Source organism: Octopus sinensis, linkage group LG3 (assembly GCF_006345805.1).
Source record: "Octopus sinensis linkage group LG3, ASM634580v1, whole genome shotgun sequence".
NCBI classification, from domain to species: domain Eukaryota; kingdom Metazoa; phylum Mollusca; class Cephalopoda; order Octopoda; family Octopodidae; genus Octopus; species Octopus sinensis.
In genome coordinates this window covers 4792262-4819255 of record NC_042999.1, presented here as the reverse complement: position 1 = coordinate 4819255, position 26994 = coordinate 4792262, and the positions used below count along the sequence as shown (strand labels likewise).

Genomic DNA, 26994 nt, shown 5'->3' with positions numbered 1-26994 from the left:
GCTTTCCTTGCTGGCATGGGTTGGACGGTTTGACTGAAGTCTGGCGAGCCAGAATGCTGCACCAGGCTCAATCTGATCTGGCAAAGTTTCTACAGCTGGATGCCCTTCCTAACACCAACCACTCAGAGAATGTAGTGGGTGCTTTTATATGCCACTGGCATGAGGGCCAGTCAGGCAGTTCTGGCAACAACCATGCTCAAAAGGTGTTTTTTATGTGCTACCTGCATGGGAGCCAGTCTGCTGGCACTGGCAACGACCATGCTCGAATGCTGTTCTTCACGTGCCACTGGCACATGTGCTGGTTAGGTGACGTTGGCAACAATCACACTCGAATGGTGCTTTGTACATGCCACCAGCATCGGAGCCAATTTGTGATCCTGGCAATGATCACGCTCTGATGTGCTTTTAGTGTTCCACTGGCATGACTACCAATCAGGTGGTAGTGTCATCGTCCATGTCAGTGATTTTGATTTTGATTTCACTTGCCTCAAAAGGTCTTTGCAAGCAAAGTTTATTGTCCAATGAATTAGGGGTACTCATAAGTGGGCTGGTTACACCCCACATTTGGATGTACTTTTAACATTCCACTGGCACAAGTGCCAATCAGGCGGTACTGTTATCGGCCACGTCAACGATTTTGATTTGATTTCACTTTCCTCTGTGTGTGTGTGTGTGTGTGTGTGTGTGTGTGTGTGTGTGTGTGTTTGTGTGTGTGTGTGTGTGTGTGTGTGTGTGTGTGTATGTGTGTGTGTGTGTGTTTGTGTGTGTGTATGTGTGTCTTTGTGTCTGTGTCCCTCTATCATCGCTTGACAACCAATGTTGGTGTGTTTTTGTCCCCGTAGCTTAGAAGTTCGGCAGAAGAGACCAATAGAATAAGTTCCAGATTTACAAAGGGATCGATTTCTTTGACTAAAAGGCAGTGCTCCAGCATGGCCACAGTCGAAAGACCAAAACATCTATATCTATATCTATCTATCTATACACACACACACACATATATATCTTAAGGGTATATATGTGTCTATGTTCATATTTTACTAGTGTTAAAGTTAGTGGTATTTTATTAAAAAGGTAACTGAGCCATTTTTCAATAGAGATTGATTAAGTAAATACTGGATTGAAGAAGTATTTAGCAGATTTGCTATTATGGCTTAAAACCTTGAAGCATGACCACAGTTTCCAGATAACTGGAACAAGAGAATGTTAAAAGGAAGAAAGGAATTCTATTACTGCTGACCAGTTTACCACCACCACCACCACCACCTGGTCTTTCGGCCTCTTTAGCACTGTTCACTCTATTTCATGCATTTAAGCCAAATTCCTGATTTCCCCTTCCTTATGGTTTTAGTTGCAAACATTCTTTTCTACTCTAAGCACAAGGCCCAAAATTTTTGGGGAGGGGGTCAGTCAATTAGATCAACCCCAGTACGCAACTGGTACATAATTTATCGATCTCGAAAGGATGAAAGGCAAAGTTGACATCAGCGGAATTTGAACTCAGAACATAAAGACAGATGATATATCATCATCATCGTTTAACGTCCATCTTCCATGCATGCATGGGTAGGACGGTTCACAGGAGCTGGCCATTTAGAAAACCTACCCTATGCTACTGTGTCTGTTTTGGTAGGGTTTTTATGGCTGGATGCTCTTCCTAACACTAACCATTCTGCAGAGTGAACTCAGTGCTTTTTATGTGGCACTAGCACAGGCGAGGTTAATTTTGGTATGATTTTTACAGCTGGATGCCCTTCCAAATGCCAACCACTTTACAGTGTGGACTGGATGTTTTTTATGTGGCACCAGCACTGACAGGGGGTGACCAAGTAACTCATGAGAAGGGAACAGGCATTTGAGGAAGGGAACTTGTGTCAGAGGATGAAACGTTAGAGGGTGACAAAGAGACAGAGAGGCAGAAACAGGTGTCTTGCTATAGGTACATGTATATATATAAGTATATATATATATATATATATACACGTTATAGGTACATGTGTGTGTATATATATATATATATTATATATATATATATATATATATATATATATATATATGCACGTGTGTGTGTGTGTGTGTGTATGTATGTGTATATATATATATGCAGCAGGCTTCTTTCAGTTTCCGTCGACCAAATCTACTCAAAAAGCTTTGACTGGCCCAAGGCTATAGTAGAAGACACTTGCCTAAGATACCACACAGTGGGACTGAACCCGGAACCATGTGGTTGGGAAACAAGCTTCTTACCCCCCTCACACACACACTCATGTATGTATGTATTTAATCTGTTGTTTGACATGAAGAAATAACAATCCAATAACAATGTCTTTAGTGAAAATTAATTTCTTCCTACGTAATTAATTTTGTCAACACACTGACAATGTTCTGTGTCTTCAAATAAATCATTTTCATTCAAACTGAAGCAGCCATTCTCCTTGTTTTCGATTGTTCTTCCTATTCACCGATTTATCGTCAACAACAATGACAACTCTCTTGCCACCATTTTATAAATTGTTTGCGGTAGAGAGTGCAACAATAAAACTGCATTTTACAGGTTGACGGACATTAAAACAGGGAACACACATCGCGTAATTATCAAAACCATAATGATAACTGAAAATAGAAAAAGAAAGTTAAACGAATTAGCTTCCTGAAAACACCGTTACCATATACTTAACTTCACTAATGTCATGCCAGTGGTCTCCTAAAATATGGGAAGTCACACCCTGTTTTTGAAGTTTATTTGTTAATTTCTTTGTAAATCTGGCTTTTATACTCCATTCATTCATTTCTTTTCTTACTATAACCAACCGTTTTATTACATATATATAACATGTATGTATATGATACATGGCATGTATTTGAACAACAAAGACAAATACAGGTATGTCAAATAATATACAACATAAATTCATGGTTTATTGAAATTATCACTGCCTCTAGAAGATGTGTTATAATTATAGTGATGTTGACATCCTATGCCCATGGTCATATGGCGTAGTGGTTAAGAGCACGGGCTACTAACCCCAAGATTCTGAGTTCGATTCCAAGCAGTAACCTGAATAATAATAATAATAAAATCAGCAACGAAAAATGCCTTAGGAATGAGAACCCAGGTTCGAAATTTCCCCCAAGACACCTGAAGAAGGCTAGAGGGTATATCAGCCGAAACGTTGTGTTAGCAACAAACAAGATGAGGACAAATCTTCATCAAATGTAATCTTTCACACATGCCACTGGCACGGGTGCCAGTAAGGCGATGCTGGTAACAATCATGCTCGAATGGTGTTTTTTATGTTCCACTGGCACAGTGGCCAGATAGCCGCTCTGGCAACGATCATGCTCGGATGGTGCTCTTAATACCCTACTAGCACGGGACTCGAGTGCAAGTAATGCGACGCTGGTAACGATCACGCTCGAATGGTGCCTTTTAAGTGCCACTGGCACGGAAGCCGGTTAGCCGCTCTTGACGGAAAGCTTGTAACATCACAAGAACATATTCTTTTGCCACCACTTGTCTCCAAGTAAATGAGGCAAACATATACACGTGTGGGTGTGTATGTGAGCGGACCAACTCAGTGCATGCTGAAGAATCAACAGGCAATGAATGGCTTGAATTTAGAAATGTGTTCCTTTATATAAAGGATGAACCAGAAGTCCCTGACTTCCACATCAACCGGAAGTTTCTAGAATTACCCTTTACTTGTTTCAGTCATTTGACTGTGGCCATGCTGGAGCACCACCTTTAGTTGAGCAAATCGACCCCCAAGTCTTATCCTTTGTAAGCCTAGTACTTATTCTATCGATCTCTTTTGCCAAACCGCTAAGTTGCGAGGACGTAAACACACCAGCATCAGTTGTCAAGCGATGTTGTGGGGGACAAACACAGACACACAAACATATACACAAACATACACACACACACACACATATATATATGCGTATATACGACGGGCTTCTTTCAGTTTCCGTCTACCAAATCCACTCACAAGGCATTGGTCGGCCCGAGGCTATAGCAGAAGACACTTGCCCAAGTTGCCACGCAGTGGGACTGAACCCGGAACCATGTGGTTGGTAAGCAAGCTACTTACCACACAGCCACTCTTGCGCCTGTTTGAGAACTTTCTAGGTCGAGGGATAGTACTCTTGTTAAGTCCCTTTTTCATTTTGCTTTCCTGCTTGACCACCAGGGTTCACTACATAATTAACTAAATAGCAATTAAAACCAACTTTTAGGAAAAAAGAGTAGAAAACATGTTTGCCCCAAATAATTTGTACAATTTAAGCAAAAATGAACTAAGGGAAATTACTCAGAAGGGCCAGTGACACTAATGTTTTCTTCCTTGTTTAGGGTGGTGATGATGACCAGGGAAAAATATCCCAATCATCGTCATCATCATCATCATCATTTAACATCTGTCTTTGATGCTGGCATGGGTTGAGTTTGTCAGGATCCAAAGAGCCAGAGAAATGTCTGTTTTTGCATGGTTTCTATAGCTGAATGTCTTACCTGATATCAACTACTTTACAGGGTGTACCGGGTGCCTTTAGTCATGGTAATGGTACTAGTGAGATCACAGAGAAACTTGCAAACACAGAATAGATAAATAGATAAGATGGAATAGACAAGACAAGAGAAGAGAGAAGGGATGTAGAATAGAACAGACAGTCATTGAAGGGGTTGCAGAATGTGTGATGACAGAACTGACAGATAAGCTAATAATGATAATAAAGCTAAAGAGAAGATCAAATAAACAGGTGTTTGTTTATTGGCAAAATGACCATCCCCAAATATAATGATATTTGTTTCAACACACAATTTCCCATCAAGAATCTTGCAAAACAAATACTTAAATGTAAACCTTTAGGTACCAGTGATACATAAAAAGCACCATTCTAGTGCAGTCGATGCCTGTGCTGCCTGGCTGGCTCCCATGCTGGTGGCACGTAAAAAGCACCATTCAAGCATGGTTGATACCAGTGTTGCCTGACTGGCTCCTGTGCCGGTGGCATGTAAAAAGCACCATTCAAGTGCAGTCGATGCCTGTGCTGCCTGACTGGCCCTCACACTGGCGGCACGTAAAAAGCACCATTCAAGTATGGTCATTGCCAGCACCACCTGACTGGCCCCCATCCCCCATGCCAGTGACATGTAAAAAGCACTCACTACACTCTTGGAGTGGTTAACATTAGGAAGGACATCCATCTGTAGAAACTTTGTTAGATCAGATTGGGACTTGGTGCAGCCTCCTGGATTGCCAGTCCTCAGTCAAACTGTCCAACCCATGCCGGCATGGACAACAGATGTTAACCCTTTTGATACCAACCCGGCTAAAACCACCTCTGGCTCTGTAATACAAATGTCTTGTTTTCATAAGTTTTGAATTAAAATCTTCTACTAAACCTTAGTCACAATTTATGTTCCTAACTCTAGTTGAATGATAACTAAGTTACTTTGCTAAATTCTTTGTTATATTTAAAGTAATTGAAAGAAACACAGAGCATCTCAACAGAAATATGGTAACAAAAGGGTTAAGGTCACCATGATATTTTAAACTCTTTTGATACCAACCCTGCTGAAACCGGCTCTGGTTCTGAGTACAAATGTCTTGTTTTCATAAGTTATCAATTAAAATCTTCTACTAAACCTTAGTTACAATTTATGTTCCTAACTCTAGTTGAATGATAACTAAATTATTTCACTAAATTCTTTGTCATATTTAAAGTAATTGTAAGAAACATACAACATCTTAAAATAAATATGATAACGAAAGGGTTAAACAATGATGTTGAAACCTTGATAATTTTCTTAAACCCTTTAGCATTTAAACTGACCATATCTGGCCAAAATATTCTACTTGTTTTATGCTCCGACTGGCCAAATCTGACCTCCCTGACCTTACTCTACAATGTCATGCTAAAACTAAACAATCTCATCATTGAAATCTTGAAGGTACGAAATATTGTATGAATAGTTCAAAACAACAGGAATAAATAAACATTGCTTCTGACAGACTAAACTGAATGTGAAAGGGTTAAAATGATGCTTGTGATAAAAGCTAGGATGCTGTGGGTATTGAACTGCAAGTAAATCACCAATAGGTAGAAGATCTGTTTGTGAATAACCATCGTTATCTTGGAAAGTCGTTTCTGAAAGCATCATTGTTGTTATGATCTTTGGAGGTGATGGTGGTGGTGGTGGTGATGGTGGTGGTGGTGATGGTGGTGGTGATGGTGGTGGTGGCATTGTCAGCAGTGGTGTTGCTGTTGTTGTTCCAGTTAAGCTCTTTTCAAGCAGACCAATGAACAAAAACATTCTAACCTTGACCACCTCTACATTCCTTAGTTTACTTCAAACTGCTTTATTCAAGATATACTTCTCTCTCTTTCTCTCTGTCTCTCTCTCTCTCTGTCTCTCCCTCTCTCTCTTTTTTTTAAAGGTTGTAGAGTATGATTTGAGAAAAAGAGAGACAGAAATTTTGACTGACATTTCTAGCATGTTAAACGACCACTTAATGGCTCCTTCATTGGCCTCGTATCTCTTTGGTAGATATACAGCATATGACCTTTTTAGCAACGAGAGTCAATTATTTAAGCGAGCAAAACAGGATATAGTAGTTATGAAGAAGAAAGAAATCTAGTTTAGAATAATAACACTGCAAGAGGTTGTAGAATATTTAAATTTAATACTGCAGAACACTTTCATACATACAGTTTATATCTAAACACATCGTGGACATTGAGAAATATAGCTGAAAGTGTGTATGGTAAATCTAATGACGGCTTTTGTATAAGACACGGCTAATATGCAAATGTGCAAACATTTCTCACTACATTTTCTGGAAACATGCATCGTGACTGGATTAAACAGATAATTCTAGAAGCAATCTTGATTAACCCTTTTGTTACCATATTTCTGTTGAGATGCTCTGTTTCTTTCAATTAATTTTAAATATAACAAAGAATTTAGTAAAATAACTTAGTTATCATTCAGCTAGTGTTAGGAACATAAATTGTGACTAAAGTTTGGTGGAAGATTTTAATTCAAAATTTACGAAAACAAGACATTTGTACTACAGAGCCAGAGGTGGTTTCAGTCGGGTTGGTAATGAAAGGGTTAACTTCTGTTTCTTGATCTCACCCACCTTCATTTATTAATGCAAGACATCCTTTAATTAAGGTTATCTTCTTTCATCCAAATTTCACATTCAGATTATTTTATTTGCAACAAACAGAGCTTGGTGTTCTAAAGTTCTTATCAATCTCAACACAATTGTTATCCTTTCAGCTAATTTCCATTATAATTGGATGGCAACACATTTAAAACTATTGTAGTCCACCCTTGTCCATTTTCTAAAATGGTGTAAATATTCTGGAAAATACAATAAATAGGTGAGTACGTCTCTCTCTTTGCTGTGTATTTAGTTCCCCAGACTAAGTTTTAGATTTTGTTGCTTATCTTTCACTTGTTTCTGTCATTAGACTGTGGCCATGCTGGGGCATCACCTCAGAGGGTTTTAGTTGACTAAATTGACTGCAGTACTTATTTTTTATAAACCCTTGTACTTATTCTATCAATCTCTTTTGTTGTAACACTAGGTTACAGGGATGTAAACACACCAACACCAGTTTGTCCCCTATCACTGCTTGACAATTGGTAACTTAGAATAAGTAGATAGAATAAGTACCATGCTTTATAAAAAAATTATAAGTACTGGAGTTGATTGGTTTGACTAAAATTCTTCAAGCTGGTGCCCCAGCAGGGCCGCAGTCGAGGTAAAAGATAAAAGATTGATTTTTGAAGGGAAGTCTTTCATTTAAATTCCTTTTAAACCAAGATCCTTGAGTGGTGTTGGTCAGGTGGTACTGAAAAGTTCAAATTAGCAGCTTTGAACATTTCACTGCTTTATAGTACATATGACCCCCATGGACGGCTTAGGAGAAGAAAATCAGTTTTCTTCATATTTATTGACAAGCTCGGATTATTTCCAGATTTTTTTGTGGTATTTATATACAGTTGAATATATATGCTAATGCTATATCATCATCATCATCGTCATCATCATCATCATCATCGTCATCATCATCATCATTATGTGTATGTGCATGTATACTCATACATATGAACATGCGTATACTTGAATTAATATGTATGCATATAGGTATGTATTTGTGTGTTTGTGTGTATGTGTGTATGTATACATGCACCCTCACACACACATATCCTCCTCCTCCTTATCATCATCATCATCATCATCATTTAATGTCTGTTGTCCATGCTGGCATGGGTTGGATGGTTTGACCAGGGCTGGCATGCTGGAAGGCTGTGCCAGACTCCAGCCTCATTTGGTATGGTTTTCTATGGCTGGATGCCTTCCCTAATGCCAACCACTCTGAGAGTGTAATGGGGGCAGTCACAAAGCTTTACTTAAACCTCAGCCTATAGCAAAAGAAGATACTTGCTCAAGGTACCATGCAGATGGACTGAGGCTGAAACTATGTGGTTGGGATGCCAACGTCTTCACTGTACAGCCACAAAGCCTGAGACAAAAAAGAAAAAGAAGGAACCATTAGAGGATATTAAAAATAACTGAGTTTTGAAAGATACAGCAACAGGTTTAGGAAAAAAGATTAAGTATAGGCGCAGGAGTGGCTGTGTGGTAAGTAGCTTGCTAACCAACCACATGGTTCCGAGTTCAGTCCCACTGCGTGGCATCTTGGGCAAGTGTCTTCTACTATAGCCCCGGGCCGACCAATGCCTTGTGAGTGGATTTGGTAGACGAAAACTGAAAGAAACCTGTCGTATATATGTATATATATATGTATGTGTGTGTATATGTTTGTGTGTCTGTGTTTGTCCCCCTAGCATTGCTTGACAACCGATGCTGGTGTGTTTACGTCCCCGTCACTTAGCAGTTTGGCAAAAAGAGACCGATAGAATAAGTACTGGGCTTACAAAGAATGAGTCCTGGGGTCGATTTGCTCGACTAAAGGCGGTGCTCCAGCATGGCCGCAGTCAAATGACTGAAACAAGTAAAAAGAGTAAAAAAAGAGTAAAGAGTATATTAAAGAAACAAAAAACAAAAAGGTGGAGTGGAGGATGAAAGTGCAAAGCCCAGAGAGTGTTATTATTTGGTTAGGTGTTCATCCATAGTCATTGACTCGAGTGTTATTAGGATAAACAAAGACATCTGAAGTGGAATCAGCTCACAATGTGGATGACAGACAATAGCACTTAGTATTGTGTAATGAATGATTAAAAAGGAGCACTTAAAAGTCTATGGATTTGTTGAGAGTGTCAACAGACCATTTCTGTGTGAGCTTGTGTTGCTTGTTAACTCTTAATCCCACTTTTGTTATTCTTTTATTTGTTTATTCTTTTACTTGTTTCAGTCATTTGACTGCGGCCATGCGGGAGCACCGCCTTTAGTCGAACAAATTGACCCAGGACTTATTCTTTGTAAGCCTAGTACTTATTATATCGGTTTTGTTTTTGCCAAACTACTAAGTTACGGGAACAAACACACACACATAAATATATACGCATATATATATGTATATATATGAGTAGTTTTAGAGACAAAACCACCTTTAACTCAATCAACATTGAAAGATTTTATACCCGACCACTCCATAAAATGTTAAAAATTAAATCTTATACTAACTATTTCTATTCTGAATCCTGTATTTTCCGTTTATAAGACTACACTGTTTCATGAAAGTACGTCAGTATTGATTAGATACGAGGTATCTAGTCTCAATACTTACTCGGGTTGACATACTCCCAATCTTCAGGTCTGGATTTCTCAAAATTTTTCACTACCCCTACCTCTTCATGAAACATGTGTAGTCTTATAAACGGAAAATACAGGATTCAGAATAGATATAGTTAGTATAAGATTTAATTTTTAACATTTTATGGAGTGGTCAGGTATAAAATCTTTCAGCGTTGATTGAGTTGAAGGTGGTTCTGTCTCTAAAACTACTTTTATATATACGAATTAAACATTGGAGGCCTTGTAAAGGGTTCTGGGCACTGCTTTCTCTTCTGTCTAAGAGCTAGACACACACACACACATGTACATAATGTGTTTGTCTAGGTGTGTGTGTATTTATGAATGTATGTATAGATATATACTTTGTGGCTTGGACCATGTTTGATTATCAGGAAAATGGGCATTTAAGATCGACATTTGTTTAAATAAATTGTTTGTGATTTGGGGAAAGATGCCTGACTATGTTTTTAAACTGGAATTGTATGGAGCTTTTATCATGCAGATGTATGAATATATTTAGATTCATTATTAAAAATAATGTCAGAGGAATTACAACCGTGTTTCGTGGTCTGCTACCACAACAGCTCCTTTATAGGATCCAGTTAGTTCAAGACATCATCAGGAGGAACCATGTCCGGTTTTGTGGTTCCTCCTGAGCTGAATCAGCTGTAGCAAAATAGTTATAGTTGATTGTATTTATGTTATAATTTTTCAAATGAATTTGGAGTTTGTGGTTGGTTTATCTCCTTCCATACAATGAAAAATGATGATGTATCTGTGTTCTTCTGTAACTCTGAAATTCCTGTAAGACACAATACCACACAGAACTGAATCAGTCAGACAGTCCTGAGATCATCATCATCATCACTGCCACCGCCACCGCTTCCACCACCACCACCACCACCATGTAATGTCTGTTTCCCATGCTAAAATGGCTTGGACTGTTTGACAGAAGCTGGCAGAGCCAGGAGCTACACCAGACTCCAACTGTCTGTTGTGGCATGGTTTCTACAACTGGATGCCCTTCCTAATGCCAACCACTTTACAGAGTGTACTGGTTGCCTTTTACGTGGCACCAATACCAGTGCTCTATATGTGGCACCAGCACAAGTGTGGCACCAGCACAAGTGTGGCACCAGCACAGATGTTTGAACAGATTCAAACAACATTTGGCCAAAACCATTCTGGTGATCAAACACATTTTTTATGTCATTGCTTTTTGTTTTCATATTTAACTTTATAAAGACACATTAATTGAAAAATGTAGCTAATTGAAATGTAATTGTTTATTAGTAATTATCTCAATGAGTTCATTGATTAATATCCACTCAGAAACAATTATATATAAATATCATCATCATCATCATCAATGTTTAACATCCACCTTCCATGCTAGCATGGGTTTATTTATATATATCATCATCATCATCATCATCGTTTAACGTCCGTTTTCTGCGCTAGCACGGGTTGGACGGTTCGACCGGGGTCTGGGAAGCCAGGGGCTGCACCAGGCTCCAGTCTGATCTGGCAGAGTTTCTACGGCTGGATGCCCTTCCTAGCGCCAACCACTCCGCGAGTGTAGTGGGTGCTTTTTACGTGCCACCTGCACAGGTGCCAGGGGGGTCTGGCATCGGCCACGATCGGTTGGTGCTTTTAACATGCCACCGGCATGGAAGCCAGCCAAGGCGGCGCTGGTATCGGCCACGTTTAGATGGTGCTTTTTATGTGCCACCGGCACAGAAGCCAGTCGAGGCGATATAGGCACCTGTGCCAATGGAATGTTAAAAGCACCATTCGAGCATAATCATTGCCAGGGCCACTGACTGGCTCCCCTGTTGGTGGAATGTAAAAAGCACCATTCGAGTGTGATCGTTGCCAGCATCACCTGACTGGCTCCTGTGCTGGTGGCACGTAAAATACACCATTCAAGCATGGTTGTTGCCAGTGAGCTGGCAAAATCGTTAGCACGCTGGGCGAAATGCTTAGTGGTATTTCGTCTGTCGCTACGTTCTGAGTTCAAATTCCGCCGAGGTCGACTTTGCCTTTCATCCTTTCGGGGTCGATTAAATAAGTGCCAGTTACGCACTGGGGTCAATATAATCGACTTAATCCGCTTGTCTGTCCTTGTTTGTCCTCTCTGTGTTTAGCCCCTTGTGGGTAGTAAAGAAATTGGTTGTTGCCAGTGCCACCAGACTGGCTCCTGAACCAGTGGCATGTAAAAAGCACCCACTACACTCTTGGAGTGGTTGGCATTAGGAAGGGCATCCAGCTGTAGAAACTTTGCCAGATCAGATTGGAGCCTGGTGCAGCCATCTGGTTCGCCAGTTCTCTGTCAAACCGTTCGACCCGTACCAGCATGGAAAGTGGACAATAAACAATGATGACGATACCGGACATTGCCCCATCTGATTATCATTTATTCCACAGTCTTCAAAATCATTTACTCTTTTTACTCTTTTACTTGTTTCAGTCATTTGACTGCGGCCATGCTGGAACATCGCCTTTAGTGGAGCAAATCAACCCCGGGACTTATTCTTTGTAAGCCCAGTACTTATTCTATTGATCTCTTTTGCCGCACCGCTAAGTGACGGTGACGTAAACACACCAGCATCGGTTGTCAAGCAATGCTAGGGGGACAAATACAGACACACAAACACACACACACACACATATATATATACATATATACGACGGGCTTCTTTCAGTTTCCATCTACCAAATCCACTCACAAGGCATTGGTCGGCCCGGGGCTATAGCAGAAGACACTTGCCCAAGAATCCACACAGTGGGACTGAACCCGGAACCATGTGGTTGGTTAGCTAGCTACTTACCACACAGCCACTCCTGCACCATTTGGTTGGAAAAAATATGAATTCTGTAGATGAGGTCAGAACAGTTCTGGAGAAGTATTTTTTGCGACACATGAGTGAATTTTGGAAGCGGGGCCTTGTATGTCTACCAGAAAAATGGAAGAGTATTGTAGAAAATGATGGAGTTTTGTCAGTGAACAGTTCGTGGTCTGAAAGCGTCGAAAATAATTTGACAAATTAAATTTAAATGTTGAAGTAAATCTAACGGGTTTTTGTGTGTTTCTTAAATGGCTTATAAACACTTCCCATGCTGCAATTGTTTTCGTTCCAGCACACGATCTCAGATCAGGTCACTTGCTATGCAAGTACATCTCCGAAGGAGAGTATATTTTAGATTAAAAAAGAACTTTGTTTATCTTAATTTTGAAAAATATAAGAAGTATAAAAAAGCAACGCATTATTTATGGGCTGACCCAATATATGAATGAATACTCTCATTATAGAGGGAAAGTGAGAATGAGCAGTTGAGGAGCTGGTAAGAAACGAAAATTGGGTGATAAAGTATCAAGCTGGACCCTCAAGGTACAAGGTGAGCAGAAGTGAGTAAAGACAGGAGAATGGGGAGTGTGGAGAGGAAGAGGTTGTAAGAGTATGGGAAGAATGAGAGAGTCAGAGATGGGGAATGGGGTGAATATGATGAACAGGTGTTAGGACATGATATGGAGGGAAGAGTAGGTGAGAACAGAAGAAATTGGGTAGGGTTGATAGATGACGTAATGAATGGTTGAGAAGGGATAGGGGGTTTCAGTTTGCAGAGTAAAAAGTAATTGTTTTTACTTGTCAAATAAGATTTTGTTTTTATTCCACTTTATCATATCACAAAAGTCCTGCCCCACACACTCATCCTCTCACCTGTTAATTGAGAAACCATACCTGAGAAGACAGCTGTGCAAATGTCACTTCTGCTGCGGCAGGTTACATAGGCCATTACCCTTGAAAAGCATTTATATTGTTGTTTTTTTCTCTATTTTTTGCTAAATGTGACCTCAGTGAATAGCAATTTATAAGCAGGTTTTAATAGATTATTCTTTTTTGTTTTCATTTCTTTGTTTTTTTTTTGACTCTTTTCAAAAACACCTGTGGTGAAATTCATTTGCTTCTTATGTAGGTGGTGGTTGTAATGGTGGTAGTAGTGGTGGTAGTTGTTGTGATGGTGGTGGAGGTGGTGGTAGTGGTGGTAGGAGCTGAAGCAAAAAACAAAAAAACAGAAGTTTAGACATATTTATAAATAATAATAATAATAATAATAATAATGAAATTATTGTATACAGTGCTCAGGTGCACCACAACTTGTCAGAAATGCGTATAAAGCATATGCAGTAATGTACAAATGTCTGGGAAGTGAACAGTGTATGAGTCAGATACATGCTTGCATGTGTATGGAGGGAAGAAAATCAGGTGTAGTGTTGCTGAATCTCAGGAAGCATGGAAGTTTTGAAGGATGCAGTGCTCTGACAGCTAACAACTGATGCCGGCAGTTTGTTCTATGCTTCAGCAACTCTTAGCATGAAAAAATGTTTCCTGAAGTCATGGGAGCTGTGCTGTTTTCTGACTTTGTAAATATGTCCACGGGTGTTAGACGGGTGGAGTTTGAAAAGGTGCTCAGAGTTATTGTTCGTACGATGGTTGATAATTTTATCTTTTACTTGTTTCACTCATTAGACTGTGGCCATGCTGGGGCACCACTTTGAAGAATTTTCAGTCAAGTGAATTCACCCTGGTACTTTTTTATCTTTTAAACTGGGGACTTATTGTACCGGTCTCTTTTGCCGAACCACCAAATTAGGGGGATGTAAATAAACCAACACCAGTTGTCAAGTGGTGATGGGGGAGCAAACAGACACAAATGTACATACACACACATGCACACATACACACACACATGGGCTTCTTTCAGTTTCCATCTACCAAATCCACTCACAAGGCTTTGGTTAGCTTGAGGCTATAGTAGATGACACTTGCCCAAAGTGCCATGCAGTGGGATTGAACTTGGAACCATGTGATCGGGAAGCCAACTTCTCACCACACAGCCACACCTGTGCCGATTGCAGTGTATTTATTTATTTTGTTATTGCATAGATAGAGTTGAGTTGACTCCGAGCAACAAATCCATGTTTGGAGTTTCAGTGGAAATACAAGTTCACATGTGGTCCTCAGTCACATACACACACACATGGAATAGGGGTTGATTTGTTTGACTGCTCCAGCATGGTCGCAGTCAAATGACTGAAGCAAGTAAAAGAATAAAAGAATATATATATATGTGTGTGTGTGTGTGTATATATCTTTATATATAAGGGTTGATAAATTAAGTACCAGTTGTGTACTGGTACTTAATTTATCGACTGGCCCCCTCCCCCAAAATTCCAGGCCTTTTGCCTTGGGTAGAAAAGAATATTGTTACAATAAAAAGAAAATCCTTTCTCAGCTCTGTCTGCCAGATATTTTCACTTTCCAATTAAAATTTAAAAATAAACCTCTGAAGCCAATTCACATTTTTCGTAAGCATTCATAAAACCTCGTTCCTTATAAATTTGTGGCCTTATGCCCTTGCAGGTGGGGCATAATATTTTAATACCATTTATATTTTTTAATTTGAGGAAATCTTTTTTCCAATACCTGCATACATACATACATACAAATTTGTATGTGTGTGTGTCTGTCTGTGTCTGTGTGTCTGTGTGCAATATCCTCATTACAAAACATCCATGTCATTCTTTTTTTTCTAAGAGTTCATTGAAATAATTATAACTTTTAGGATGAACTTTCTTCAAATACACACACACATGATGAATCACTGAAATATAATGAGAACATTAAATAAATAATTACCCAAAACTCTGCCTATCTTCTTTCTCTTAATATATATATATATATTATGAAAAGGAAGGTCCCTTCCATATCAGCTAACTCTGATGAGTGTAAAGTTATATAATCAGTTTGTTACCTAACACTCCATTGTATTCTTTATGTGAAACTGATTGGTAAGACTAGCCATGGTGGATATTTAATACATTTCAGACAATATACCCACTCTACTGACAGATATATGAATGCATCTTTTCCCTGACTTATTGTTTCTTAGACGACTCACACACGTACATATATATATGTATATTCTTTACTCTTTTACTTGTTTCAGTCATTGACTGCGGCCATGCTGGAGCACCGCCTTTAGTCGAGCAAATCGACCATGGGACTTATTCTTTGTAAGCCCAGTACTTATTTTATCGGTCTCTTTTGCCGAACCACTAAGTGACGGGGACGTAAACACACCAGCATCGGTTGTCAAGTAATGCTAGGGGGACAAACACAGACACACACATATATATATATACATATGTACGACAGGCTTCTTTCAGTTTCCGTCTACCAAATCCACTCACAAGGCATTGGTTGGCCCAGGGCTATAGCAGAAGACACTTGCCCAAGATGCCACGCAGTGGGACTGAACCCGGAACCATGTGGTTGTTTAGCAAGCTACTTACCACACAGCCACTCCTGCGCCTATGTATATGTATGTGTATGTATATATACACACATTCATACGAACATACATGTGTGCATGCATTTGTACGTACTTACATACATACACATAATAGGCTTCTTTAATTTGCTGTCTACTAAATTCACTCTCTCTGCGTAGCCTAAGATGGCCACACACACACACACAATGGCTAGTAATGAAATAGTTTTAACCTTTTGGCTCCTGACCCATTATTATATGTAATGCAATTCTGACTTTGTAACATGAGCGGCAAACTACTGCACAAACAATCCCATTCTATTGATTTAGCCACCAAGCTGTTGATCTCAGCATAAAGAAAGAATATTAATTGTTTTGTTCTAAATTTTGACAAATGCTGTAGTTTCTGTTGAATGTTCTAGAAATGTCAGTGTTTAACTATTAGGGAAAGGTCAATAATTAATCTTGCTTTGATTGATTTTGTTGTCAATGAAAAAAATAGAGAATGGTTTGAATGATTTGATTTTAAATAGCTTGATTTAATAGGGAATTTATCAGCTGGACTGATAACTAAGATGTGGTCAGATAGCGTCTCACATACTTTATATAGTGGGACCCCTGCCATTTTTAAGTGGCACGTAAAAAACACCATCCGAGCGTGGCCGTTCACCAGCCTCGTCTGGCACCTGTGTCCGTAGCACATAAAAAAACACCATCCGAGCGTGGCCGTTCGCCAGCCTCGTCTGGCACCTGTGTCTGTGGCACATAAAAAAAAAACACCATCCGAGTGTGGCCGTTCGCCAACCTCGTCTGGCACCTGTGTCCGTGGCACGTAAAAAAACACCATCCGAGCGTGGCCGTTCACCAGCCTCGTCTGGCATCTGTGTCGGTGGCACATAAAAATCACCCAATACACTCTCGGAGTGGTTGCCGTTAGGAAGGGCATCCAGCTGTAGAAACACTGCCAGATCTGACTGGCCTGGTGCAGCCTTCGGGCTTCCCAGACCCCAGTTGAACCGTCCAACCCATGCTAGCATGGAAAGCGGACGTTAAAAGATGATGATGATGATGATGATGATGAATTAACGAATTTAAGTTATACTGGTAATGAAGAGAAAATTGTGTAGTTTTAATGCTTCGCTCTTACTATGAATGACAAGGGAGAGAGTTTCAAAATCTAAATTGAATGGAAGAATACAGTCAGTAGTTACTCTGATCTTTGGCAAATATGGAGTTAACTCTGGGTATGTTCAAGTCTTATTAAACCTCTTCAGTAAAGTTTACTCTTATCCATGCTGTCTACATGCTGGACTAACAGAGGATATATATATGTATGTATGTATGTGTGTGTGTGTGTGTGTGTGTGTGTGTGCGTGTGTGTTTTACGTGCCACCTGCACAGGAGCCAGTCCAGGTGGCACATAAAGAAACACCACTTGAGTGTGAGTGTTGCCAGTACTGCCTGACTGGCCATTGTGCCGGTGGCACGTAAGAGCACCCACTACACTCTCAGAGTGGTTGGCATTAGGAAGGGCATCCAGCTGTAGAAACTCTGCCAGATCAGATTGGAGTCTGGTGCAGCCATCTGGTTCGCCAGTCCTCAGTCAAATCGTCCAACCCATGCTAGCATGGAAATCGGACATTAAACGATAATGATGATGATGATATATATGGTGGTTCAAAAGTAGGTTTGCAGTTATTCAACCATCTCTTTTGCATTCATATATTAATAGTTTAGATCTTCCGTTTCGTGTCCGTTGCCAGCCTTGCCTGGCCCTTGTGCCGGTGGCACATAAAAAGCACCATCCGTTCGTGGCTGTTTGCCAGCTCTGTCTAACACCTGTGTGGGTGGCACGTAAAAAGCACCCACTACACTCACGGAGTGGTTGGCGTTAGGAAGGGCATCCAGCTGTAGAAACACTGCCAGATTTGACTGGGCCTGATGCAGCCTCCTGGCTTCACAGACCCCAGTTGAACCGTCCAACCCATGCTAGCATGGAAAACGGACGCTAAACGATGATGATGATGATGATGATGATATGAAACCATTATTTTATGCAAATTTAGTTAATTTTATCAGGCTCCCATTTCAGTTGGTAAGAAAGAAATTAAAATGTAATAAAATGTTTTAAAAAATCTAAAATCACAAAGACACACACACACACACACACACACATGACTGACTTCTTTCAGTTTCCATCTATCAAATCTCCGCACAAGGCTTTGGTTAGCATGAGGCTATTGTAGAAGACACTTGCCCAAGGTGCCATGCAGTGAAATTGAACCCGGAACCATATGGCTAGGAAGCAAGCTTCTTGCCACATGACTACATTGTTTTACTACCTGAATGAATATCTCAGGAATGAAAAATGCTAAACCAGCAATTCTCAAAAGTTAATGACTGAATTGTTAAACAACCAGAAGTCCAGGTCATTCCTGGGAGACCAGCAGAAGAGTCTGCTGTGAGTATGATTGATTTAAGTGGAGATTTCAAACTTAAAATCTTCAAAGCCACAGTCGAACCAATTCTACTATATGGCTCAGAAACCTGGACGTTATCAAAGAAGCTTGAGAGGCGGTTGGATGGAACTTACACTCGCCTCCTTATGAGAGCTCAAAATCTCTCGTGGAAGCATCATCCAACCAAAGTACAAATATATGGGAAATTACCACCTGTATCTTGTGAAAGGTAGAAGAGTCCAGTTTGCTGGACATTATTGTAGAGCTGAAAACAAAGTAATTTCTACTCTTCTCCTCTGGAAGCCATCTGCTTGCGATACCAGAGGGCGCACACTCTCCTACCCTGATGTAATCTCCAGGGATACAGGCATCCAGCAACAATACCTCCGTAATGCTATGATGGACTGTGAAGTCTGGCATAACATAGTAAATTCCATTTTCTCGACCACGCTCAAACAATAATAATAAAATTATTGATTGATAAAATAATTATTAATAACTTCCATTGGTGTAAGAAATATGGCTTATAAGGATGCTGCTTGTTGAGGAGACTAAATGGACAAATTGTGGGAAATTTCATGAGAAATATATGATGGATACCTTAAGTTATTGATACATTAATATGTTGTCACATTCACCTGTTCGTTAATTGTTATTCAACAATTATTAGATATGAAATCTGTACAAGACATTGATATTTCATTCTCTAAGTCAGGATCAACAAAGAATGGCTGGGTGGTTAATAAGGTTGTTTCACAAACATGTGGTTTTTGGTTCAAACCCACTTCACAGCACTCTGAGCAAGTGTTTTCTATAGCCTTGGGCCAGCTAAAGCTCACAAAAGAGAGGGGGTATGAGTGACAAGGGTAGAGCTGGGAAGAGAGATAAAATAGTGGTGAAATCTAAGCAGACCCTCAAAGTAGGTGGTGTATAAAAGTGGGTGGGGACAGAGGAAGAGGGAAGAATAGGTGGGTAGAGGTTGCATGAGTGTAGAGGAGAGGGAGAGATGGCTAGACAGAGGGAATAGGGGAGTGGGATAATATATATCACAAGTTTCTTGCAGGTAACCTTCCTATACTTATTTCAATTTTGAATTATTCTGCTCATTCCAAATACAATGAAATGCCAATAGTGGATTTGAACTGATGACTCATGAGTTCAGAGATCAGTGTTTTACCAACTCTGCCATTTTACCTCTTCTCTAATGACTAAATGTAAATACTTTCTTAATATTTTGTATTCTATTCATTTGTAGGGCAGTAAAAATTAAGGAAATCAAAGAACTTTCTCTGGCACCATGGGTGAATATTATGAGTCAAAAAAGTGCAAGCTGTTGTGGGTGGCTTGGGCATTTGGCATTGTGGTAAGTTGTCAAAGCTGTTCCATTCTTTCCACAATAATGTTTTACCATTATTCAATCAAAGGAAACATTCTAATCCACCTCATTATTTTCTTTTTTCAGGGTATTGACAACGGAATTTTAGGACCAAGCCTGCTTGACCTTGGCTCCCTAATCCAGGCACAGTTGTACCAAATGAATTGGTTGTTTATTATTTCTGGTATTGGATTCATTTTAGGATGTCTTTTAGTTGGTTGGATGTCATCAAAGATAAACATGGATCTAATCCTGGCTGTATCCATGCTTCTTGGATCAGCCACTTTTATCTTCATTCCACTCGCTCGTAATTTACCCCTAATGGCAACCTTATTCTTCATTCAAGGACTTACCAAAGGCTTGGTTGATGTAGGTTAGTATTTTTATCAGCCATTCTTTATCATTTTGTCATTCATTTTAAATACCTTAATTTTGAAACATGTCTAAACTTAAACAAAGTTTAATGTGTGACTATTTCTTTTGACAGTTTTAATTTTGAACATATTTTATCAACATTGAAATATTTTAATTTAATTTTGATTTGTCCACATTGAAATTTATAACGATGTTTTTACACTTTTACCATTGATAAGCAAAAAATATTGTTGAAACTAGTTTGGTACATATGTAAATAAATGTATTTTAAACATTTACGAGTTTTGGAAATTTAAGTGCATTTTCAGAAACACATTTTCCTATATATTTTTTTTTCCTGCGTGAAAACACCATTCCCTCTTTTGCTATATATATATATATATATATATATATATATATATATATATATATATATATACCTATGTGTTTGTGTGTGTGTAGGCTTTTGCTATAAGAAAAATTAAAATTAAAATAAACATACTGTTTCCATTCTGTATCTTCATTTTATTTCCAGGTTGCCTGATCACCTGCAACTGGCTGTTTCCAACCAAACACAATTGGGAGATGCAACTCATTACAGTTGTTGCCTCTTTTACTGCTTTTGTCATTCCATTCATCGTCTTACCATTCCAAAGCCATAAACTTCACATGTTCTCCGAAGACACCCAGCTACGAAACATGTCTTACATCAACCCACACTCACATAACAACATCACAAAAGACGATCCAACCAACATACAATACGCTTATCTAATTGCCGCCTTCATTACTTCTCCACCGATAATTGCTTTTTTTTATTATTACATTCGTAGTGGATGTCATTCGTGGTCTAACCAGAGTGACTACGAAGACATGACGGGAAAGATCTTGGGACAAAAATACCCTTTGGTTAAAAAGACAAAAATGTTGGTATTACTGTTTTTGTTTCATATTCCAATTTTTGGTATTACCATTGCTTATAGCAATCTCTTGACCGCTTATGGACTTTCAACAAGCAGAAACTTTACAAAAGCTGACTTGGCGTTTATGACATCTGTGATGTGGGGGTCGTTTTTAATGGGCCGAATTCTCACTACTGTCTTTTCAAAAATCTTTGATATCGGAATTCTCTTAACTCTCAATTTTGGTGGGTTGTTTTTGTTTGTGTCGTTGTTGGTCGTACAAATTTATATACCAAATGAAGCTTTACTCTGGATCGGTACAAGTGGATTTGGCCTTTTCCAGTCTTCCTTTCTGCCAACCGTCATTTCATGGGCTGGTGGCTTCCTCACAATCGATGCTGTCATCCTAACAACTGCACTCGTGGCAAGTGGAATCGGAGAAATGACAATTCCATTCATTGCTGGCATATTCTTTCATTCGTTAGGGCCTTCCAGCCTCATTTATTTAATGCTGGGGAACTGTTGTTTAGAATTTGCTATGTTTGCCATGATGGGATTCTTAAATAATTATTATAGAAAAAATTATTTAATTTGAAACAAATTACATTTTTTCATCTCCAAATGTCCTGAAATGATTATACATACATATATATATATATATATATATATATATATATATATATATATATATATATGTATATATTAATGAATCACAAAGGAATGGGAGTTATGTAATCCTTTTCATTAGCTTACCACTGTTTCTACTACAAGAAGCAATACACCGAGAGTTAAGTGCTTGTGCAACATTTTACAGCTTCCTCAGAGCACTGCTTCTTATAGCAGAAACAGCTATAAGCCAATGAAGAGAATTACATAACTCCCACTCTTTTGTCATTCATTCAGTAATATTACACTCTGTACTCGCCTAACGTTTTACCCTGAAGCCTAAATATATTGAGTTCTAACAACAGATCACTAATATCAATATGCCTAAGTGAAATCATTCTATATATATATATATATGTATATATATGAGGAAATTGTATTTTATTTGCAGTCTAGTCATAGAAAGAGTTATTGATAGAGTATTTTGAGAAGGGCCACAAATGGCTCCAATTGGAACGGGTGTAGGAAACAAAACAGAACAACAACAACTGAACTATGAAAATACTTTGCATATTCATTTATTTAGAAATTTCTTCAGCGTCAACCCTTTTGTTACCGTATTTCTGTTGGAATATGCTGCATTTATTACAATTCATTTTGAAAATAATGAAGAATTTAATGAAATAAACTTGTCATAATCATCATCATCATTGATGATGATTGATGGTGATTGATGATGATTGATGGTAATTGATGATGATTGATAGTGATTGATGATGATTGGTGGTGACTGATGATGATTGATGATGATTAGCAAGCTGGTGTTTGGAATATAAATTAACATAAAATTTGGATGTAAGATATTCATTTAGATTACTTTAAAACGAGAAGATTGCATCATACAAAGAATCGAGAATGGTTTCAGTCAGGTTGGTATCAAAAGGGTTAAAACCCTCATGTGGTCCTTAAGTATCTTTAGCAGAGTCTATATCAGTGTTTCTCGACCATGGATCCCTGGGCCACATGTTCCCCTCGACAGTCTTCCCGTGATAAATATCATAATTTTTTCTTTGTGTTTTACATTTTTTGGTGTGGCCCCCTATAAAAATCCAGGTTTTGGGATCAGGCTTCATATTAAAAAGGCTGAGAAGCACTGGTGTATACTGTTATAAGCAACAGATTGAATTTCTAGTTTGAAGACGCATTCCCTCCTGCCAGACTCAGAGGCTCTGTGAAAGGGCCATACATATTGATCTTCCCTTTCTAAGCAATACAGGGGGAAAAAAAGCTTTTGTTTTGTATAATCTGTATACATAATTTGAGAAAACTTGTTATAAATGAAAACAGAAAAAAAAAAAACACAGAAGAGAAAAAAATCCCTTGCTATTTCAGTCTTTCACTGTTATTGTTATCATCACCATCATCATCATCATCATCATCATTCTCATAATCATTGTTATTGTTGGTGTCGGTGGCGTCGGCGTCATCATCTTCTTCTTCGTTTTAACGTCCACTTTTCCATGTTTGCATGGGTCGGATGGGATTTACCGAGGCAGATTTTCAGTACCCTGATGCTCTTCTTGTCACCAACCCTCACCCGTTTCCCAAGTAAGGTAACATCACCCCCAGGGCCAAACGTATTTTCCATGTAATACTGCAAACAATGGACACTGTTTGTGTAACAGTAACACTTGTTTATAATTATCACAAAATATCAAGACATGGACACAATAACACGCACACACATACACACACACACACACACACACACACACTCACACAGTGGGCTACTTTCAGTTTCCATCTACCAAATCCACTCTCAAGGCTTTTGTTGGCCTGGGATTATAATAATAAAAATAATAATGAAATTATTGTATACAGTGCTCAGGTGCACCACAACTTATCAGAAAGTGCTTATAAAGCATATGCAGTAATGTACAAATGTCTGGGAAGTGAACAGTATATGAGTCAGATACATGCTTGCGTGTGTATGGAGGGGAGAAAATCAGGTGTAGTGTTGGCAAATCTCAGGAAGCATGGAAGTTTTGAAGGATGCAGTGCTCCGACAACTAACAACTGATGCCGGCAGTTTGTTCCATGCTTCAGCAACTCTTAGCGTGAAAAAATGTTTCTGAAAGTCATGGGAGCTGTGCTGTTTTCTGACTTTGTAAACATGTCCACGGGTGTTAGACAGGTGGAGTTTGAAAAGGTGCTCAGAGTTATAGTAGAAGATACTTAGCTAAGGTGCCACACAGTGGGGCTGAACCTAAAACAATGTGGTTGGGTGGGGCAGATGTCCTAATCCCATGGTCAGGCCTGTAACTATATTCCCCCGTGGTGCTAATTGAAGATTACTCAACCTGGCCTGTTGAGGAACCATAAGATGGTTTTGGTAATATTTTACAATCTTCTGGATTCTATTAACTCAATAAAACCTTCCTTCATATTCAAGCAGCTTCTATGTGGCTGCTTGACATGCTAGAAATAGAAGCCAAAATCTCTTTGAAATCAACCCTTTCTGTCTTAAAAGGAAGAACACATTGGATTATATAGGTCTGAGAATTAAAAAAGCTAAAAAGAATTTAAAAAAATAAAGGCAAAAACCTAGATGGCCACAGAATGTTTTTGGTTATAAGTTTGCTTGCTCAGTACTGACCTGGATTTAAAGGAAAGTCTCAGAAATGTTAATTCTCAAACAGTGTTGTTCGTTCCAAGTTGATATCACATTCTAATATACATTATTTACATTGGACGGATATGTGTCCTCATCTTGTTACCACGTTTTGGCTGATTTACTCTGCATCCTTCATCAGGTGTCCTGGTAGAATTTTGAACCCTACCCTGGGTTCTCATTCCTAAGGTATTTTTTGCCGATGTTATTATTATTATTATTTATTCAAGGCACTGCCTGGAATTGAACTCGCAATCTTGGAGTTAGTAGCTCACACTCTTAACCATTATGCTATATTCCTGTGGGCAATTATAGAGTAAATTTTAGGGCTTATAAACCCAATATTTTTGTATCCTTCCTTAAAACCGGTTCCCATGTTCTACTCATATCTGCACTTGGTCTGCTTAAGAGGTTATTGTGTCCTAACATATGTGCTGCCTCTTTTAGTTTTCGTATTTTCCAGTGGTGTTCTCTGTCTATTATTTTAACTTCATCCCACAGGGGAAGGTGGTCTCCGCTTTTCCACACATGATCAGCTAGACCCAATTTTTCAACGTTGTGGTAACAACAAACAAGATGACGAAGCACATCCATCCAATGTAAATAATATAAATAATGTACAGAATTCCTCATCTCTAAAACATAGAACAACATTTTAACATATTCAGTTATATCATATTGTTATATATTAAGTTTTATCATATTCTATTATATGAAATTGTATTATATTCTTATTAAGTTGACATAATTTCACATTTCATTATTAAATTTTTTCTTGTTTTGTTTTGTTTTTACTGCAATAAATTTGTTTATTTCTCTCACCTCTTTTCTTTCACTCTTTTTTTATGTTTCATACCCCCACCCTCAAGATGCTGTTCACCACAGTATCTAGTTTGTTGGAGAGTGGAGGTGTGTGGTTCAATGGTTAGAGTAGTCAGTTCACAATCAGAAGTTCCTGAGTTCGATTCCCAGTGGTGCAGTGTATCGTTGAAAGACCACATCACTCAATATGAGTGTTCCCTTTTTTAAGATAGTGGTGGTAGTTTGCTACTTCTAACAGGACCAAGGAGCCATGTAGGGGCTTTTTCACAAGTTTGTCATATTTCACTCTACTTTTGAAAAGGGGGTCCACATTTAACAATTTCATCTGAACTTGTCACTGGTTCAATACCTGTGACATCAAGCATATATCACCTGTGAATATAGTTATTAGGTAAGATTGGTCTCTTGAACAGCTGTCGAAACAAGACATTACATAATGATTTTTCGTTATATATAGTTTTTATTTCACATTGTTCCAGTTCACTCATCATCATCATTTAACATCCGCTTTCCATGCTAGCATGTGTTGGACGATTTTGACCGAGGTCTGGCAAACCAGACTCCAATCTCATCTGGCAGAGTTTCTACAGCTGGATGCCCTTCCTAATGCCAACCACTCTGAGAGTGTAGTGGGTGCTTTTATGTGCCACCGGCACGAGGGCCAGTTTGGTGGTACTGGCAACAGCCACGCCCAAATGGTGCTTTTTATGTACCACCTGCACAGGAACCAGTCTAGCGGCACTGGCAACGACCTCGCTCGAATATTTCACATGCCACCAGCACAAGTGCTAGTAAGGCGATGCGGTAACGATCAGGCTTGGATGGTGTGTTTAACATGCCATCGGCACAAAGGCCAGCTTGTTGCTCTGGCAATGATCTCACTCAGGGTCTCGGAGGAGATAGTGTTAGTTGAAGGCTACCAAACCTGCCATACACAGACAACTTCAGCTTTATATATAAAGAGATTATAGAGGTAGTAAGGTAGATAAACAGAGGCTTGAGACATTATTTACATGGAGCACAAAATACAAATTATATAATAGAAACTATATATAATGAAAAAACAAAATGTAATGTCTTGTCTTGACAGCTGTTTCAGGAGACTAATCTCACATAATAACTATATTCACAGGTGACATGTGCATAATGTCACAAGTATTGAACCAGTGACAAGTTCAGATGAAATTGTTAAGTAAATTTGGCCTCCCTTTTCAAGAGTAGAGTGAGATATAACAAACTGAAGAAAATGCCACTATATGGCTCCTTGGTCCTGTTAGAAGTAGCAAACCACCACCACTATCTTAAAAAACCCTGTCACAAATCCTTGCCTGTCGATTCATGGGGAGAGTTTACGAAAAAAACAAAAGATGAAGATAGGTGGTGTACAAAACAAACAGATGTATTAGTATAACGCTCAGGAATAGAAAAGGTCTTTTACATTTCGAGCCTATGCTCTTCTACAGAAAGGGACACTGAAAAAAACAAGGAGAGGGTCAGACATGGTTTACACAGATATCAGAAACGAACGACACTGCTTGTATGACAGTGACACTCGTTTACAATCACCGTGTAATGTCAAGACAAGGAAACACAGATACACACACATCATCATCATCGTCAAACATCCATTTTCCATGCTGGCATGAGTTGGACGGTTTTCAAGCACCAACCACTTTACAGAGTGTAATGAGTGCCT

The 26994-nt window shown here is 39.0% G+C and overlaps 1 protein-coding gene across 5 annotated transcripts in view; it reads left to right on the top strand.

Moving 5' to 3' along the window:
- Positions 1-22453, top strand: part of LOC115209279 (sodium-dependent glucose transporter 1A) — a 57494-nt gene extending 35041 nt beyond the window's left edge. For 3 of the 5 annotated variants that reach the window (XM_029777593.2, XM_029777591.2, XM_029777588.2), the window contains 3 exons: positions 19824-19931; positions 20031-20316; positions 20833-22453. In XM_029777593.2, coding sequence (XP_029633453.1) covers positions 19866-19931; positions 20031-20316; positions 20833-21794 — 1314 coding nt within the window. In that variant the 5' untranslated portion in view covers positions 19824-19865 and the 3' untranslated portion in view covers positions 21795-22453. Of the gene's footprint in view, positions 1-7285; positions 7390-19823; positions 19932-20030; positions 20317-20832 lie in introns of all 5 variants that reach the window. The other 2 variants (XM_029777592.2, XM_029777590.2) reach the window with 1 other exon arrangement.
- The last annotated feature ends 4541 nt before the right edge of the window (positions 22454-26994 follow it).